Raw genomic sequence first — 19,554 nt, forward strand, 5'->3', positions numbered from 1 at the left:
TTGACAATAAATGTCACATGCTGTTGTGCAAATGGAATAGACAACAGGTGGAAATTATAGGCAATTAGCAAGACATCCCCAATAAAGGACTGGTTTTGCAGGTGGTGACCACAGACCACTTCTCAGTTCCTATGCTTCCTGGCTGATGTTTTGGTCACTTTTGAATGCTGGCGGTGCTTTCACTCTAGTGGTAGCATGAGACGGAGTCTACAACCCACACAAGTGGCTCAGGTAGTGCAGCTCATCCAGGATGGCACATCAATGCGAGCTGTGGCAAGAAGGTTTGCTGTGTCTGTCAGCGTAGTGTCCAGAGCATGGAGGCGCTACCAGGAGACAGGCCAGTACATCAGGAGACGTGGAGGAGGCCGTAGGAGGGCAACAACCCAGCAGCAGGACTGCTACCTCCGCCTTTGTGCAAGGAGGAGCAGGAGTAGCACTGCCAGAGCCCTGCAAAATGACCTCCAGCAGGCCACAAATGTGCATGTGTCTGCTCAAACGGTCAGAAACAGACTCCATGAGGGTGGTATGAGGGCCCGACGTCCACAGGTGGGGGTTGTGCTTACAGCCCAACACCGTGCAGGACGTTTGGCATTTGCCAGAGAACACCAAGAAAGGCAAATTCGCCACTGGCGCCCTGTGCTCTTCACAGATGAAAGCAGGTTCACACTGAGCACATGTGACAGACGTGACAGTCTGGAGACGCCATGGAGAACGTTCTGTTGCCTGCAACATCCTCCAGCATGACCGGTTTGGCGGTGGGTCAGTCATGGTGTGCGGTGGCATTTCTTTGGGGGGCCGCACAGCCCTCCATGTGCTCGCCAGAGGTAGCCTGACTGCCATTAGGTACCGAGATGAGATCCTCAGACCCCTTGTGAGACCATATGCTGGTGCGGTTGGCCCTGGGTTCCTCCTAATGCAAGACAATGCTAGACCTCATGTGGCTGGAGTATGTCAGCAGTTCCTGCAAGAGGAAGGCATTGATGCTATGGACTGGCCCGCCCGTTCCCCAGACCTGAATCCAATTGAGCACATCTGGGACATCATGTCTCGCTCCATCCACCAACGCCACATTGCACCACAGACTCTCCAGGAGTTGGCGGATGCTTTAGTCCAGGTCTGGGAGGAGATCCCTCAGGAGACCATCCGCCACCTCATCAGGAGCATGCCCAGGCTTTGTAGGGAGGTCATACAGGCACGTGGAGGCCACACACACTACTGAGCCTCATTTTGACTTGTTTTAAGGACATTACATCAAAGTTGGATCAGCCTGTAGTGTGGTTTTCCACTTTAATTTTGAGGGTGACTCCAAATCCAGACCTCCGTGGGTTGATAAATTAGATTTCCATTGATAATTTTTGTGTGATTTTGTTGTCAGCACATTCAACTATGTAAAGAAAAAAGTATTTAATAAGATTATTTCATTCATTCAGATCTAGGATGTGTTATTTTAGTGTTCCCTTTATTTTTTTGAGTCAGTGTATATTTCCACACTGAGGTTGGAATAATACTGTGAAATTGTGAACATGATGATAGTTCCCTTTTTAGTGTAAGAGCTGTTTGAAAAGACCGCCTGAAATTTCAGCCTGTTTTGGTGGGATGGAGTTTTGGTCTGCCTCACCAGGCAGTAAATGAGTTAATAGACCAATAAGAAAGAGTTCCAAACCTCTCTGCTAATAAGTTAGTTTTCAGTTTTCCCCTCCCCAATCAGACCACTCCCAGACAGTAAGGTACTGAATTGTTACCAATAAATTATTTGATATTGAGATAGAAATGGCTGCATTGGACCTTTTAATGAGACAATTGATGGCTACAACCATCAAATTAGTAGTAGTAGTTTAAGGATAATTTAATAAAAGCTGTGGTGCACAGTAATGTTATAAACGTATCGTTCTAATTATCATTATTGCACCAATTCAGACAATTTATCGCAATTTGGATTTCTGTCCACATCGCCCAGCTCAAGTAAATACACACACGTAGACACACACCAGGACGTCACACACAGTTGTGGGCTTGTGACACTACATTCATACTGAGCTTACTTACACTGAAATACTTGTGAGGAAACATCTGAACATCAAGGCCTACACATGCACATTGAAAGACAGGCAAATTGTATCCACACATAAAAGGCACAAACATGCACAACCTCAAAAATCTCGTATAGACCTAAATATATATATATATATACACACAGTACCAGCCAAAAGTCTGGACACACCTACTCATTCCAGGGTTTTTCTTTATTTTTACTATTTTCTACATTTGTAGAATAATAGTAAAGACATAAACTATGAAACAACACATGGAATCATGTAGTAACCAAAAAAGTGTTAAACAAATCAAAATACGTTTTTCAATTTCAGATTCTTCAAAGTAGCCACCCTTTGCCTTGATGACAGCTTTGCACAATCTTGGCATTCTCTCAATCAGCTTCACCTGGAATGCTTTTCCGAAAGTCTTGAAGGAGTTCCCATATATGCTGAGCACTTGTTGGCTGCTTTTCTTTCACTCTGCGGTCCAACTCATCCCAAACCATCTCAATTGGGTTGAGGTCAGCCATGTCATCTGATGCAGCACTCCATCTCTCCTTCTTGGTAGAATAGCCCTTACACAGCCTGGAGGTGTGTTGGGTCATTGTCCCGTTGAAAAACAAATGATAGTCCCACTAAGCCCAAACCAGATGGGATGACGTATCGCTGCAGAATGCTGTGGTAGCCAAGTGTGCCTTGAATTCTAAATAAATCACAGACAGTGTCACCAGCAAAGTACCCCCACACCATAACACCTCCTCCTCTATGCTTCACGGTGGGAACTACACATGCGGAGATCATCCGTTCACCCGCACTGCGTCTCACAAAGACACGGCGGTTGGAACCAAAAATCTCCAATTTAGACTCTAGACCAAAGGACACATTTCCACCGGTCTAATGTCCATTGCTTGTGTTTCTTGGCCCAAGCAAGTCTCTTCTTATTATTGGTGTCCTTTAGTAGTGGTTTCTTTGCAGCAATTCGACCATGAAGGCCTGATTGACACAGTCTCCTCTGAACAGTTGATGTTGAGATGTGTCTGTTACTTCAACTCTGTGAAGCATTTATTTGGGCTGCATTTTCTGAGGCTGGTAACTCTAATGAACTTATCCTCTGCAGCAGAGGTAACTCTGGGTCTTCCTTTCCTGTGGCGGTCCTCATGAGAGCCAGTTTCATCATAGCGCTTGATGGTTTTTGCAACTGCACTTGAAGAAACTTTCAAAGTTCTAGAAATGTTCCTTATTGATTGTCTTAAAGTAATGATGGACTGTCGTTTCTCTTTGCTTATTTGAGCTGTTCTTGCCATATTATGGACTTGGTCTTTTACCAAATAGGGCTATCTTCTGTATACCACACCTACTTTGTCACAACACAACTGATTGTCTCAAACGCATTAAGAAGGAAATACATTCCACAAATTAACTTTTAACAAGGCACACCTGTTAATTGAAACGCATTCCAGGTGACTACCTCAGGATGCTGGTTGAGAGAATGCCAAGAGTGTGCAAAGCTGTCATCAAGGCAAAGGTGTCTACTTTGAAGAAACTCAAATATAAAATATATTTTGATTTGTTTAACACTTTTTTTGTTACTACTTGATTCCATATGTGTTATTTCATAGTTTTCATGTCTTCACTACTATTGTACAATGTAGAAAATAGTAAAAATAAAGAACAACCCTTGAATGAATATGTCCCCTGTAGCTCAGTTGGTAGAGCATGGCGCTTGCAACGCCAGGGTTGTGGGTCCGTTTCCCACGGGGGGCCAGTATGAAAATGTATGCAGTCACTAACTGTAAGTCGCTCTGGATAAGAGCGTCTGCTAAATTACTAAAATGTAAATGTGTCCAAGCTTTTGACTGGTAGTGTGTGCTCACACTGCCCTACCCTATACTTTGACTTCTTTCTCCCCTCTCTCTCCAGATGAAATCTTGCAACTTGTGGCGGCCGGCCGCCCAACAACCTGCCCGCTTGACCCTATCCCCTCCTCTCTTCTCCAGACCATTTCCGGAGACCTTCTCCCTTACCTCACCTCGCTCATCAACTCATCCTTGACTGCTGGCTATGTCCCTTCCGTCTTCAAGAGAGCGAGAGTTGCACCCCTTCTAAAAAAAACTACACTCGATCCCTCTGATGTCAACAACTACAGACCAGTATCCCTTCTTTCTTTTCTCTCCAAAACTCTTGAGCGTGCCGTCTTTATCCAACTCTCTTGCTCTCTCTCTCAAAATGACCTTCTTGATCCAAACCAGTCAGGTTTCAAGACTGGTCATTCAACTGAGACTGCTCTTCTCTGTATCACGGAGGCTCTCCGCACTGCTAAAGCTAACTCTCTCTCCTCTGCTCTCGTCCTTCTAGACCTATCTGCTGCCTTTGATACTGTGAACCATCAGATCCTCCTCTCCACCCTCTCCGAGTTGGGCATCTCCGGCGCGGCTCACTCTTGGATTGCGTCCTACCTGACAGGTCGCTCCTACCAGGTGGCGTGGCGAGAATCTGTCTCCGCACCACGTGCTCTCACCACTGGTGTCCCCCAGGGCTCAGTTCTAGGCCCTCTCTTATTCTCACTATACACCAAGTCACTTGGCTCTGTCATCCTCACATGGCCTCTCCTATCATTGCTACGCAGACGACACACAATTAATCTTCTCCTTTCCCCCTTCTGATAACCAGGTGGCGAATCGCATCTCTGCATGTCTGGCAGACATATCAGTGTGGATGATGGATCACCACCTCAAGCTGAACCTCGGCAAGACGGAGCTGCTCTTCCTCCCGGGGAAGGTCTGCCCGTTCCATGATCTCGCCATCACGGTTGACAACTCTGTTGTGTCCTCCTCCCAGAGTGCAAAGAGCCTTGGTGTGACCCTGGACAACACCCTGTCGTTCTCCGCTAACATCAAGGCGGTGACCCGATCCTGTAGGTTCATGCTCTACAACATTCGCAGAGTACGACCCTGCCTTACACAGGAAGCGGCACAGGTCCTAATCCAGGCACTTGTCATCTCCCGTCTGGATTACTGCAACTCACTGTTGGCTGGGCTCCCTGCCTGTGCCATTAAACCCCTACAACTCATCCAGAACGCCGCAGCCCGTCTGGTGTTCAACCTTCCCAAGTTCTCTCACGTCACCCCGCTCCTCCGCACTCTCCACTGGCTTCCAGTTGAAGCTCGCATCTGCTACAAGACCATGGTGCTTGCCTACGGAGCTGTGAGGGGAACGTCACCTCCGTACCTTCAGGCTCTGATCAGTCCCTACACCCAAACGAGGGCATTGCGTTCATCCACCTCTGGCCTGCTGGCCCTCCTACCTCTGCGGAAGCACAGTTCCCGCTCAGCCCAGTCAAAACTGTTCGCTGCTCTGGCACCCCAATGGTGGAACAAGCTCCCTCACGACGCCAGGACAGCGGAGTCACTCACCACCTTCCGGAGACACTTGAAACCCCACCTCTTTAAGGAATACCTGGGATAGGATAAAGTAGTCCTTCTACCCCCCTTACCCCACCACCCACATTTTTTTTATTGTAAAGGGGGTGTCCCACTGGCTATCATAAGGTGAATGCACCAATTTGTAAGTCGCTCTGGATAAGAAAATTTAAACCTACCCTAGTTGAGCTTTAAAAGATAAGTTGTCAATGAGCACTAGGCCACTTATTGAGAGACTGAGGTGTAGTGAGTTTTGTGATATCTCAAAGCTGTTGGCTAGCCTAACTCTTAAGCTAGCCTAAGTATCGACGCCTTGTCGCTTATTTCAGCCTAAGATGTCAAAAGTCTGTTTTGACTCTGTTTCCCCCATTAACCCTATTTTTCCTGAGCGTAGGAAGTTTGAACACGGTGTTAGACGTCTGAAAGTCTCCCCCACCAGCTCCAGTCGTTCCCTGGCTGTTTGTCTGAGCTGTCTCCAGAGTCTTTACTTGTCTGCCGTTGTATTTATACAGACATGGGCTGGGTGACGTATGGAATGGGAATTCTGGACTGCTGTCACACATGCTGCTGTCCTGTCCTGTGGTACTGCTAACCTGGGACCATTGATATCAATGCATGAGTTATGCGAATGGGCAAGTTACAAACGCAGATCTTGGGTTAGGATCTTAAGTTAGTATTCAGCCCTTAAAGATAACTATCTCTTCAGTTCTCTTCCCAGTATTTGCTGGTTGCAGTCCACAAACTGCATGTTCTTGACCCCTGTCCTAGATTACCACCACATTTTCCCCATACTAGTAGTCTGTGAGTGGTGACACCTTTCACTACCCATTTCCACATGTGAGCTAAATAGAAGCTGAAAACCTGCTACACATGTGATATGAGTTGGCCCCTGAATTGATTTGACAGTGTGAAGGCTCCTGCAGATTGCTCTTGCATACGATGTTGCTCCACTTTCCACTGTAAACTCAGCAGAGGTTTCATAGTCATAGTCTTCATACAGTATGTACTACCATAGTTTCATTCTCTTTCAGGATGAAACCATGGATTTGGTCAATCACTTGAGGTCTACAGTACCTGGTTCCTGCAACACTAAATATATTTGAAGAATGTAGTACCATTGCAAAACAAGTAATACAGTATGTGTCTTGTCCACTGTGTGCCATGAAGCACACTCCTCAAACATTCTTCTCTTTAAATAGCGTCAATGTATTGTCCGATGGCAGGGAATCTATACATTTAACTGCACATTTTCCCAACTAACTACCCAAGTCTGGACATTTTTGGGCCGTTCGTATTTACCTTCTGTGTTCAGACACGAGAGAGGACAAAGAGCCTAGGTCTTTATAGTAAAGCGCAGTGTAGCTGGATGCTTGAGCAAATTTGTCTGGGCCTTGCAGTGGTGTTGACACAGACTAGGTCCAGAACAGCAGTTAGCACTGTCCCCTCAGAGAGAAGCACAAGCACCATTACCTCACAGCACAGCACTGCTGCCATGTGGATTGTGCTCATTTAGAGGTTTTTAGTAGTAAGTCATTAAGCTTGGGAGTGAATCACCCTAGCCTGAGGAGTTTTGCAACAATGTTCTGTTTCACTCATCAGCCAGGCCCCCTAGACTACCAGGAATCACACATTAGACTTGTTTACTTGTTTGGGAAATGCAGTGGCTTATGGCCAAACGATTTGAATTGTATTTCTTCTAAAATTATCACCCAAATTGGGATCCTTCCTCCAGCATGTAGGCCTTCCCATTGGACGGACAGACTAGGCCTGTAGCCGCTCCTGCTTGTGTTTAACCATGGTGTCCTGCTCCATAAAGGGCACCTGTCGCCCCCCACCCCCCCAAACCCCTCCCATACTCGCCACACCACACCTGACCACCAGCCACGGTACACTGATCCCTGGGTATCTCTCCTGCTTGGCCTCCCTGCCTGCCTGCCTGGCCCAACAGGTGCCAAACAATGATGTCAGATGCTGGGTGTTCCTATAAATCTCATTTACTTCCATCTGCATTTGGCGTACAGTTCACACACACACACAGGATATGACAACCTGTTTGCTCTGCTCTGGTCTGTGTGTGGACTGGAGGAGCACATTGGGACCACATGTGGGTGGTGTGATGTGCTAGAATATTCCTGTCTTTGTTTTCAGTCTCTTGTTGGTGGATTCAACACATGACCCCTCTGTGAGCTGGTTAATGGAATGGCTCAAAGTTGTCATAATTTACCTCTTGCCTGTTTACCCTCCTCCCCCTCACAATGTGATTTACACGGCCCGGCATCTGGTTCTGAAATCTGCATGGCCAAACAGACCTCCTGACTCATTCTCAATGTTTCAAATCGCATTCTTCACTCAAGAAAAGACTGAGAGGGGAGGCTCTCACATAAAGCCTCAGAGATGAGATGGTTTTCTTATGGTTTCGCTTCATAAATGTCACATTAAGGGGAGACGGGGGGTATGGGGGGCCCAGTTGAATGTGACACCACCAGGCAGGCTGGATAGCCAGTTCGTTATGGTGGTGCTTCACCACTCTGATCATGGTGGGTGTTTGGGGGAGTTTTCATTTATTTCACCTGGTGCTCTAATCCAGAGGTCATATAGAAGATAGGCTAGTGAGTGTATGGCTATGGTCTTTTATGATCCATTTCCTTGGTACTGTCCAAGGAGCTGTTTATGGAGTCGGGTCACCTGGCCACGTGAGCAGAGCAGTGCTTTATGTGAGCAGTGCTTACAGAGGCCTTTCACCATGGTCATATCTACTGTGAATACAGTGCTAGCTTTGCTAACTGACATCACTGTCTTAGAATTGATGTTGGCTTCTTTAGGCAATTTCGACTGTAGGCTTAGATTTAATTCTGTAACTAACCACCATTCGGCAAGTATAGAAAGTTATATTATAATGATAATTTCACCCGAGGACTTCAAAAATAAAACCCAAACAGCAATTATTCTCAACTCAATTAAAGCTTTTCAACACAATGCCACCACAATCTCTGATCCTGTGCGTTTTCCCCCTCTCTTTCTTCCTGCCTGGTGCAACAACCTTTGTTTTGCCTTCAGCTGCAACTCAGAGACTTCCCACATCACTCAGACAGCCTGGCTGCTGCTGCTCTCAGATGAATTAGACTGGCCTCCAGGGCAGGCAGGCAGGCAGCCGGCTCTGGACTGTGTCCCAAATGGCACCCTATTTCCTATATAGTGCTCTACTTGTAGTGCACTATATAGGAAATAGGGTGCCATTTTAGCCCTGGGCTCTATAGAAGCCTGCCCTGCCTGGACACAGAGGCTCTATACCCAGAGCATTGTCATGTCAATCGCAGGCTGTTAAACAATTGGGGGGTCCGCTGGTGTTGGCATCTGACCAGTTAATGCAGCACTCACTGCAGTCCAGACTGGACACGGTTGCCATGACAGCCAAGCGTCTGGGACAGAGCCTGCGGACGGAGGCTGGCAGGGGACAATACACAGATGCAGGACTTTTATATCACCTCTTTTTTTATCATAGCAGATGTTCTGTTTGTTCTGTCACGTACTGCTTTCAACAGTAATTAAGGGGGTAGAATGAAAAGCAAAATTAAAGACTGTAGTTATTTTTACTCTTTGTCATCTAATTAAAAAAACATCTGGAGAAGAAAAACAAAACGTGTAAAAAAAAAAAGAAGAAAAAAAGTGATTTTGCTCATGTAAGGAAAGAGGATTGGTGCCTCAGTGTCTGCTACAGTATACTTTATAGTGTGTTGTGCCATGAACAGTGACATTAACTGTGGTACTGGCACCACCTGTGTTCTCAGTAAACATGTACGGTTAAAGTTTACATTAAGTTCCCCTTATACCTGTATAGTAACACTGTTATTACTCTACTAACAGTTGACTTATAAAAGTGAAATAGGGAATAATCCTTAGCCCACGTGGGTGATAGCAAAGATCGCTCTCAACTCCAAACCAATTGCTAGTGTATGTGCTAAGACATGTTAATACAATGTTTCTATAACAACTACTATGTTGTTACTACACAGGGATAGAGAAATGTTAGTTAAAATGTGATTTGATTTACCCCCTACGTCTCTGTCTCTCACTTTCATTCAGACATCCGAGGATGCACATCAAAACTGGCCTTGTGGACGCCCACCTGTACTGCCTGAAGAAGTCTGTGGTCGACTTCCTCGCTGATAACAAGTGAGGCCATTTTACTTTGGTTACGTTCTAAATGGCACCCTATTCCCTATATACAGTGCATTCGGAAAATATTCAGACCTCTTTCCTTTTTCCACATTTTGTTACGTTAAAGCCTTATTCTAAAATTGATTAAATGAAGAAAAAATCTTCATCAATCTACACACAATACCCCATAATGACAAAGCGAAAACAGGTTTTTAGGAATTTTTGCAAATGTATACAAAATAAATAAAAAATACCTTATTTACTTAAGTATTCAGACCTTTTGCTATGAGAGTCGAAATTGAGTTTAGGTGCATCCTGTTTCCATTGATCATCTTTGAGATGTTTCTACAACTTGATTGGAGTGCATCTGTGGTAAATTAAATTGATTTGACATGATTTGGAAAGGCACACACCTGTCTATGTAAGGTCCCACAGTTGACAGTGCATGTCAGAGCAAAAACCAAGCCATGAGGTCGAAGGATTGAACTCTTTGGCCTGAATGTCAAGCGTCACGGCTGGAGGAAACCTGGCATCATCCCTACGGTGAAGCACGGTGGTGGCAGCATCATGCTGTGTGGATGTTTTTCAGTGGCAGTGACTGGGAGACTAGTCAGGATCGAGGGAAAGATGAACGGAGCAAAGTACAGAGAGATCCTTGATGAAAACATGCTCCAGAGCACTCAGGACCTCAGATTGGGGTGAAGGTTCACCTTCCAACAGGATAACAACCCTAAGCATACAGCCAAGACAATGCAGGAGTGGCTTCTGGACAAGTCTCTGAATGTCCTTGAGTGGCCCAGCCAGAGCCCGGACTTGAACCCAATCGAACATCTCTGGAGAGATCTGAAAATAGCTGTGCAGCGACTCTCCCCATCCAACCTGACAGAGCTTGAGAGGATCTGCAGAGAAGAATGGGAGAAACTCCCCAAATACAGGTGTGCCAAGCTTGTAGTGTCATACCCAAGTAGACTCATGGCTGTAATCACTGCCAAAGGTGCTTCAACAAAGTACTGAGTAAAGGGTCTGAATACTTTTTTCTTTTTTTTCATAAATTTGCAAACAATTCTAAAAACCTGTTTTTGCTTTGTCATTATGGGGTATTGTGTGTAGATTGATGAGGGAAAAAACAATTTAATACATTTTAGAAATAAGGCTGTACGTAACAAAATGTGGAAAAAGTGAAGGGGTCTGAATACTTTCCGAAGGCACTGTAGTAGTGCACAATATAGGGAATAGGGTGCCATTTGGGATGCAACCTTTGTCATGTCATTTTCTCACAAATGTGCTTGTGTTTTATGTTTTAATGTATATCAAATTAGTTTTTAAAAGGTACCGATAACCATCCACATAAATGTGAATACAGTGTATTGCTATATACAGGTGAAATATTGAACAGCACCTTTCTTGCCAAGGTTCATGCTTGTTGAATTTGAGTTAATGTAAGAACAGGCTGTGACTGTGGAAAGGCTTTGAGGCTGGTAGGTATTCTTGTTAGGTGTTAATTTGTTTTACAATGTGCCACTTGAGCAGTTTATTAGGCTTTTAGCCCCCTTGTGCGTTTGTGTCAGAGGTACACCTCAATCACAACTGTGTTGATCATCTCACTTCCTCATACTCTGGTTTTCTTTTAAACTGCAATCACTTTGAACCAATCAGAAAGTCTCAGGTGTTTATTGCCCATTCTACTTTTTTTGGTTAACGTATATAATAGGGCCACCACCATAAAATGACATATAGCTTACAACATATAGAAGTCATTTAATGGATCTCTGTGGCCACCACCAGTTTAAAATATGTACACCTAATAATTATAATCAAGGCCAAGCAATTGAAGGCACTGTTAGATGCTTAGGGCACTTAGTTGAAGTGTGTCCCACTTTGATAAATGTACATCCTATTGATGTAGCCCCCCCCGCCACCAACAGCAAGACCAAAAGCAGCAGCACAACCTCCTCATCTGCCCACCCCCCAGTCCAGTACCCCAGTTAGTCCCCCCTGTCCCTTTGTGCTTGTTACACTACCATTGTGCGGAGACCCAACAGCTCCTTTAAGTGGTGTTGAAAATAAGCGCAGGTGGCATTAACTGGTGAGTGCATTGACTCACTCACTCGCCCGGCCCACTTTCCATCCAAATAGGAATTTTCTACCGGGGGTTTACATCAATACGCTGCATTGCAGACGCTTGTTCCTGCTGCTTCCCATTGCATTTTAATGAACCAGTCATCCTGATATAAATATCATTTAATGTTATCTGTCACCCAGACTCAGGAGGCCTCAAAAGCACTACCCATTTCTTTCTTTCTCTCCCGCATCAAAGTATACTTTTTTTTATATATTCAGCCCCCTTTTTCCTCCATCCCCCTCTATCTCTCTCTACCGCTCTCTCTCTCCATCTCTTTCTCTCTATATCACTCCCTCTTGAAGCTGCTCTGCTGTGGAGCACTCAAGGAGAAAAATGGACAGAGTAACTGTTGTTTCTTTCTCTGCATTCAGATGGAAATTCTAATCTCCCTTAAAAGAAAAGAAAAAGCGAGTGGAGAGGAGAGATGGAGAAGGACATAGAGTGCAGTGCAGGAGAGAGGAGAAGGACATGGAGTGCAGTGCAGGAGAGAGGAGAAGGACATAGAGTGCAGTGCAGGAGAGAGGAGAAGGACATAGAGTGCAGTGCAGGAGAGAGGAGAAAGACATAGAGTGCAGTGCAGGAGAGAGGAGAAGGACATAGAATGCAGTGCAGGAGAGAGGAGAAGGACATAGAGTGCAGTGCAGGAGAGAGGAGAAGGACATAGAGTGCAGTGCAGGAGAGAGGAGAAGGACATAGAGTGCAGTGCAGGAGAGAGGAGAAGGACATAGTGCAGTGCAGGAGAGATGGAGAAGGAGGAGAAAGTAAAATTGCCTACTGGGCTTACATGGTAGTTTGAAACCATGATTCAGCCTAATCTTTTTTTACCTGTTAGGAAATCCATGAATAATGTGTATACTGTGAAATTATCGTGGTTGTTTCATTCTTTTCTGGTTAGCCGGTAACCCTCATGAGCAGAGATAAGCCTAGAACGTATGAAAGTGTTCAGTACATGGACATTATCCATGTACACACAAAGGAATTTCCCCCCTTCTCACCCCCCTCAACCTACTTCCTACTTCTATCGTTTTGATTGGCCATGAGGAAATACCTGACTCAACATTGAAATATAATGAGTAGAACGGGGGTCCGCATGCAGGTCAATTGCCACGGTCAAATGTTGTACTCATTCTGATTCTATGTTATTACTTTTCAAAAGAGTTGGGGGTCAAATGTTAGACTTCATGAGGGTAAAATGTATTTTTACTTTCAGTGAATGTACCTATTTCAGCAATTGAGTAAGTATTGTATTTTGTTTTTTTTCTCAAAGATCTATCTCTTCGATTCGGGGAGAGTTAGTCCCGTATCTCGTCCGCAAACAGTTCTCTAAATCCATGAACTCTCCGAAGGTCAACGATGAAGCTGATCAAAACCTTAAGAAAAAGGATGGTAATGAAACTATACTTTAACATTTAAGAGAGTTTCCATAGTTAGGTTGTAACTCACTTAATGCACACACACACACTCACCTGTGTTTATCTGCTGTCTGTGTGTGTAGAGATCCAGATCTCGTCCAGGGATGAGGTGCTGCTGCAGCTAACCCGGGACAGGTCCTGTTGGAATGACCATTGTGGGGACATGAGTGAGGCCTACCACGGAGGACGCCTGCGATGCTACGTGCACATCATGGACGAGGGCATGTGTTACCGCGTCAACACGCTAGCGGCCTACATCGAAGCCAATCGCCTGGTAAGTGAGAGAGTGACACTAGATGTATTAATCTGTTTCTGACTGCTTCATGGCTAGCATACTCTTCTCATACACTGTTTTCTTTACCTGTCACATCAAACTAATAGTCGGCTCTGTTAGTAACCTTAACTTACATGTAACTTTTAGATTTGATTGATATGACCTTTATCTTTAAGTATTTCTCTTAGTGATGAACATGCTCCCTGAACATTACTGACATTATTGTTTTATCCTCTTCTATGAACATGTAGCCTATATTGTCTTGTGTTCCAGGCCCCTAAGCTGTTTGATGAGCCTGCAGTCCATCCATCAGCAGTGATCTCTGTGCGCTGTCTGGTGAGTAGCTAGCTAGATGGGTGGTTCTCTTAGATGTCTGGTACAATGTGTATTTTCTGACTGAGTCCATGAGTCTGTCTGAGTCATTAGCAGGTTGTAGAATGAGCGTTGTCTGGTGAGTGAGGATGCCATTAGAGTGAGTGTGCTTTGGTTAGTCACATGCTATTCTTGTTGTCTATGAGGTAAGATGCAGTAGGTGCGTGTCATAGGGGATTAAGGGGTGTAAGAGGCAGGGGAGGCCACCAGCAGAGGCCCTCAGCTCCTCTTGCCCTGTTCAACAGTTGGGGAGCTCTTACAGATGTAGGATCTTAATTTGAAACAGTTTGCTACAGCAGGAAAATAATCCTGCAGCAACAGGAAATGTGAATTATTATGTGGATTATAATTACAAATATTCTGCAACAGGATGATCAAATTAAGATCCTACATCTGTAGGTTGCCTCTCCACTATCTTTATGTTCAAACTGTCGAGTTCTAAAATATAATCCTATAGTTGTTCTGTCTCTTTCCTATCACTCACCGATATATCAAGAGACTCACTGATATAGTGAAGTGTAGGAAGGGATCAGAGGGAAGTGTACATTCTGGTGTGGTCTTTTCTGATTATGATCTTTTTTTTACTGACAACGTTCTACCATGTCTGGTTATTGTCTGCCAGATTGGTGCAGACAGCATAATAGGAGCTTCCTGTCAGATCTCAGACAAGACATCAATCAAGAGATCAACGATCGGCGCGTCCTCTACCGTCAGAGAGAAGGTCAAAGTAACCAACTCCATCATCATGCACGGAGTAACCATCGAGGAGGGGTGAGTAGAGCCTATTGTATACAGATTTGGACCATTTCTACCACTGTGTCCTTAGACTTTAGAAGCTGTGATCCCAGGACATTTTACCAGGTAGTCACACATTACACTTTATGGTAGAGAGAAAGCAGTGTAAGCAATACTGTTATTTCTATTTGGAAAAGACTGGGTAGTAAACTCCCTTCCCCAATTAAGCCCAGTATAGTGTTGAACCACAAAGGGGAACAATTAAGTTTCAGAGGCCAGTGTGTATGGATGACTCCAGAGTGTGTGTGTGTGTGTGTGTGTGTGTGTGTGTGTGTGTGTGTGTGTGTGTGTGTGTGTGTGTGTGTTTTGGTTTTACTATCTTAGTGGGAACCAGAGGTCCTCACAAGGATAGTGAAACAAGGACAATTTTGACAAATGGGAAAATTTTGCCGGTCCCCACAAGGAAAATGCTTTTTTAGGCATAGGGGTTAGCTTTAGGGTTAGAATTAGGGGTTTGGGGTTAAGGTTAGGGTTAGGTTAAAGGTTAGGTTTAGGGTTAGGGAAAATTGGATTTTGAATGGGAATCAATTGTTTGGTCCCCACAAGGATAGTAAAAGTTTGTTTTTGGGTGGGCTGCAGCGCGAGGAGGGGACTGACTGACTGAGGCTTGTTTTATGTGATATGTGGGGGAAACAGAGAACACTATGTTGACAGTGTCCATTGGTGTGCAGTGAACCAGAGCACGGTTACAATGCTATACATAAACAAATAGGTGATTAATATACATGGTTAAACTATGCTGTAGCTAGATTCTCAGCAACAGCGTATTTCACTTCATCCATATAACTCACAAGCTTTTACATATACCGGTATATATTTATTTTACATTTACCTCAGTTGTTTTCTACCTTTTTAAAGTTTCATATTCAACTATTTATTGTGGGTGGATTGCTGACTATGTAAAGTAAACCTACTATGAATAGTAGTTATTTTCTTCAGTCTAGCATTGGGAGACATTTTTAATTAAAGTATTTTCACTCGTGCTGGCTGGTTGAAAGGATGTCCTGGCTGGTGATTGAAAAGTGCAAGCATGACATGAATCGCAGGAGAGAGACCACTGAGAAGTAGAAAAGGGGCCTGTTATTTTAAATTCAGACATCCTCAAATCCTGGGGAAGAGCTTTATCTGGCAGAGTTTGGCTTAAGCACAGTCGCTCTTAAAGACAGGGAGGCCAGAGCCAGCGGGGGTACCCTCATGTCCAAGTTAGTGCATGCATAAAGGGAAGGAAAGAAAGAAAGAAAATAGGAAAATAAAGAAATGGCAATTCTTTCGCAACATAAAAAATAAAAAAAATGTAAGAGGGGATTAGCAAATCCCTGGCATGTTAAAGAAGGCACTTGCATTTTTTTGGGCCCTTTGTTTGCATGTAGGAGTGCTTGTTTACAAAGCAGAGGATATTTGGGGGGCTGAGGTCGTGGGGTGGCAGGCGGAGGTGGTGGGTGGTTGAGGTGGGGGGGAGGGTCACAGCAAGGAGGAGCACAGTGTCAGTAATTAGTGGTGTTTCAGTTGGGCTTCTTTGGTGGTCTCTCTGTTTAAAGCTCCAATCCTTGTAATCTCCCATTGCCATCAACCCCCCAGCCGGTTCCCTCCCTCCTGCTCACCCCCCTTCCTCTCCCTCCAACCCTACCACCACCACCTGAATAGAATGCCCCTGTGCAGCAGTAGCCAATACAAACCTGCCTGTGTTAGTGGCTGCAGGGCCAAGCTCGTCAGAGTCTCTAGGAGGGAGAGACGTACATGTTGCTCCCCAGCCCGCCGCACAGAGCTCAGTCTGTTTCTATCCTCCAGAGGAGACTTATGGTGGCCTCAGCCTCAGCCCGTTCTGCCAACCCAGGTGGAGCAGAGCATCAACCATCCCCGGGTAGGGTTGTTGGTTCCCCAGCTCTCCTAACTAACCCTAACCCAACACTGCACCACCACCTCAGAGACTTTCCAACTTTTGATACTCTGATTGTTAGCATGCCTCTGCCTGCCACCCAGGGTCTGGAGTTTCACTATGGCAGTTACACATGGGAAGATGAGATGAAATCCTGAATTGAGATTCATTGATTAATTCAGGATTTTATATTTTATTGATCAAATCATATCAAACTTTATTTAAACAGCATTTAACATCTGTGTAAATGTAGAATAGACACAATCAAGGGAATGAAAGAACAATTAATATGTTTAAAACTGAGTAAATTAACAGTTAATTAAGAATTAAAAGAAAGATCAATGTCTACTTACCGTAAATAATTGCTAGCCCACTCAAATGAATGAGTATCAAACAAGCCTAATGTCTGAAACCCTCTTTAGACTGAGCTCAGTACCCATAATAATTACAACATAGGATCCAGAATGGGGGGTTTATTTCGACATGGGGTGTGTGCTTGGTCTCAGCCTTGATGAACACCTGTCTATAATGTTTCGGCACCCCCTGCCCTCAACAAAAGAAAAAATAAACCTGACGGTATCGAATACCATTGGTGTATTCTAAATGTTGATGATAGTGTATCATTTGCACACACGAGGTAGAGGCTGGTGTTTTTCTTTAATATGTATGCTAATCTAGTCTCTTTATGAAAATAAAACAAGACAGCTGAAAACTCTGAGGGGTCATGTTTCCTTTAAGGGAGGGGTTAGAGGCAGGAAAGGACAAGGCCCTCCCTCTGCTGTGCAATTAGTTGAAGACATGAAAGAGAAATGTTCATTGTAAATATGTTCTTCATGCTCTAAGAAAAAAAGCTGGCCTGGCCCAGGCATGTTAAGTAAACATCAAACTGTGCACATAAAGTTATAACGTCCAGCAAATGTCCTCCTTGAAATGTAAGCCTGGTTGAGTAGATGTTCAAATATAGTACACAAGAACAGGATTTTAACTTTGCATTAGGTCAGAGAGCAAGTGCAAGTGTCCACTGGCCAGAAATCAACTCCTCTGCGATGTCTTCGCCAGTACCCACAAGCTGCACAGAGTGATAGTGTACTAGTTCTCAAGGGGACTGCTGCTTGATGGTGCTGTGTGTTTGTTCTACAGGTGTAACATCCAGGGCAGTGTGATCTGCAGTAATGCTGTGATCGGCCGAGGTGCAGACATCAAATACTGCCTGGTGGGGAGTGCCCAGCGAATAGAGCCAGAGGGTGAGCATACTACTGCATACTACTGCCTCACCTCACCTTGCCATCACACACTCAAGTCCCACTCACCTCCACTTCATCCAGCAGCAGTAGGGTTGCACAATTCCGGTAACCCAAAATTCCCAGGTTTTCCAGAAATCCTGTTTGGAGGATTCCTGGAAGACGTAGAGACTATGTAGGAAATCTGGGAAACTTCCCAACTGGGATTTCTGGAAAACCTGGGAATTTGGGGAAAGGTACCTGAGTTTTGCAACACTAAGAAGCAGGAAATAACACATGCTAATAGCCATGTAGTATTAAAGCAGGGAGGAATGTTTTTTTTAAAGTGTGTTATGAGTATTGGAAGTGAACTTGTGTGGGTCAGTGTTTATGTGAATGTGATGCGTTTTATTCTACGCTTTCTTAGATTGCATTAAAATGGAACCCTCTGTGTATAATTCAGCTTTATTTTTTTATATTCCTAATCCCCTTGTCCGTACTCCCTAGATGGAGCTGGGGGGTTGTGTGTGTGTTCCTGTGTGTTAGTCAGTGTGTGTGTTTTTGGGATTGGGGGGTGGTATGGGGAATGAGGGGGCTGGGGGCTGTTGAATTCCGGGTGGTCCTGGCCTGTTCTCTAACCTCTCCATCAATGACACTGCCAGAGGCGCCCCTAAAATGTCCAGGGCCTGCTCAGCCTAATTGACTGAGCAACAGGGTGTTGCTTCACCACGGCCCCCTGCACCAAATACTGCAACATTTACCCCCCTCCGAACCAACCCCCGTCCGTGTTCCAAGTTCTCAGCCCAGCCCAGTTATCAGAGTGCGACTGGACCTGATTAGCCTGCCGTAACCTGGAAAGCACTGGCTTATGGAGCGGCTCCCAGACATCCCAAATTATAAGTTAGACCCTTGTACTTCCCACACATTCAGCCCCACAGCCCAGTTTAACACAGCCCAGCACAAACCCCCACCCAACTCATTTTAAGTTTAAAGCACAGCAAGAGAGCACAATTTAAAAGATATCCCTGAAAAAAGGCTAACAGAGTCTGCAACAGAGCAGAGGTTAATGTAACCTATCATTATAAAAGCATTACTTATAATAACTGCCATAAATGTCTCGAAATAGCCCGGAGGATGACAACAACCGCTCTCTTTAAGTTCTAAAGTCAAAAGCACTTTGATTTCATCATATCAAAGCGCCAATTCCCCTTCAATTTGAATGTTAATTAATTAAAAAGTACCGTCTTTTTTTCTACGGACTGGCTGCGGTTCCGGATTTTCTGCAACCTGGAAGTTTTGGACTAAAGATACAGAGATTTCTGCGCATGTGTGGGTTCCGCTGCCCGCTTCCCCATCAGAGTCCTTTCAGCTGCTGCTCAGTGCTCACGCTCTCCGTGACTTCGTTGCCGCTTGTTCGAACAAACTTAGTTCTTTGTCTGTTGTAACAGTAATCAAAGCAGACATAAGCACGACACAACAGGCAGTCTAGCGATTTCATGTTATTTTTTCAAGAGGGGAGTTAGCCTTCATGCAGCTATTTAGGCAAGCTATATGTACGCAGCATATCAACAAGCAAGACGCAGACGGGCAGTCACTAGTGATTTAAAGTGCAAACATTGGTTATTGGGAGGCAGTTATTTTTCCAGCAACTCTGGCTATATGGCAGCATAACTATGAAGATTAATTATGAGGGAAAAAAAAGTACCCCACTAACTGTAAGTCGCTCTGGATAAGAGCGTCTGCTAAATGACTAAAATGTAAGATTACATCAAACAAAACGCTGATCATTTTGCCACAATGTAATGTGTAAACTGCGTCTTGCTTGTGCTACGGTAATATCTGTAACAACAGACAGTTAGCCTTCATATACAGT

The 19,554-nt window shown here is 44.7% G+C and overlaps 1 protein-coding gene across 1 annotated transcript in view; it reads left to right on the top strand.

Moving 5' to 3' along the window:
• Positions 1-19,554, top strand: part of LOC121535216 (translation initiation factor eIF-2B subunit gamma) — a 66,583-nt gene that overhangs the window by 23,631 nt on the left and 23,398 nt on the right. Inside the window, exons 6-11 of the mRNA XM_041842057.1 lie at positions 9,536-9,625; positions 13,000-13,118; positions 13,228-13,418; positions 13,692-13,754; positions 14,413-14,561; positions 17,602-17,705. Coding sequence (XP_041697991.1) covers positions 9,536-9,625; positions 13,000-13,118; positions 13,228-13,418; positions 13,692-13,754; positions 14,413-14,561; positions 17,602-17,705 — 716 coding nt within the window. The remainder of the gene's footprint in view (positions 1-9,535; positions 9,626-12,999; positions 13,119-13,227; positions 13,419-13,691; positions 13,755-14,412; positions 14,562-17,601; positions 17,706-19,554) is intronic.

The sequence above is a fragment of the Coregonus clupeaformis genome, chromosome 21, assembly GCF_020615455.1.
Source record: "Coregonus clupeaformis isolate EN_2021a chromosome 21, ASM2061545v1, whole genome shotgun sequence".
NCBI lineage: Eukaryota > Metazoa > Chordata > Actinopteri > Salmoniformes > Salmonidae > Coregonus > Coregonus clupeaformis.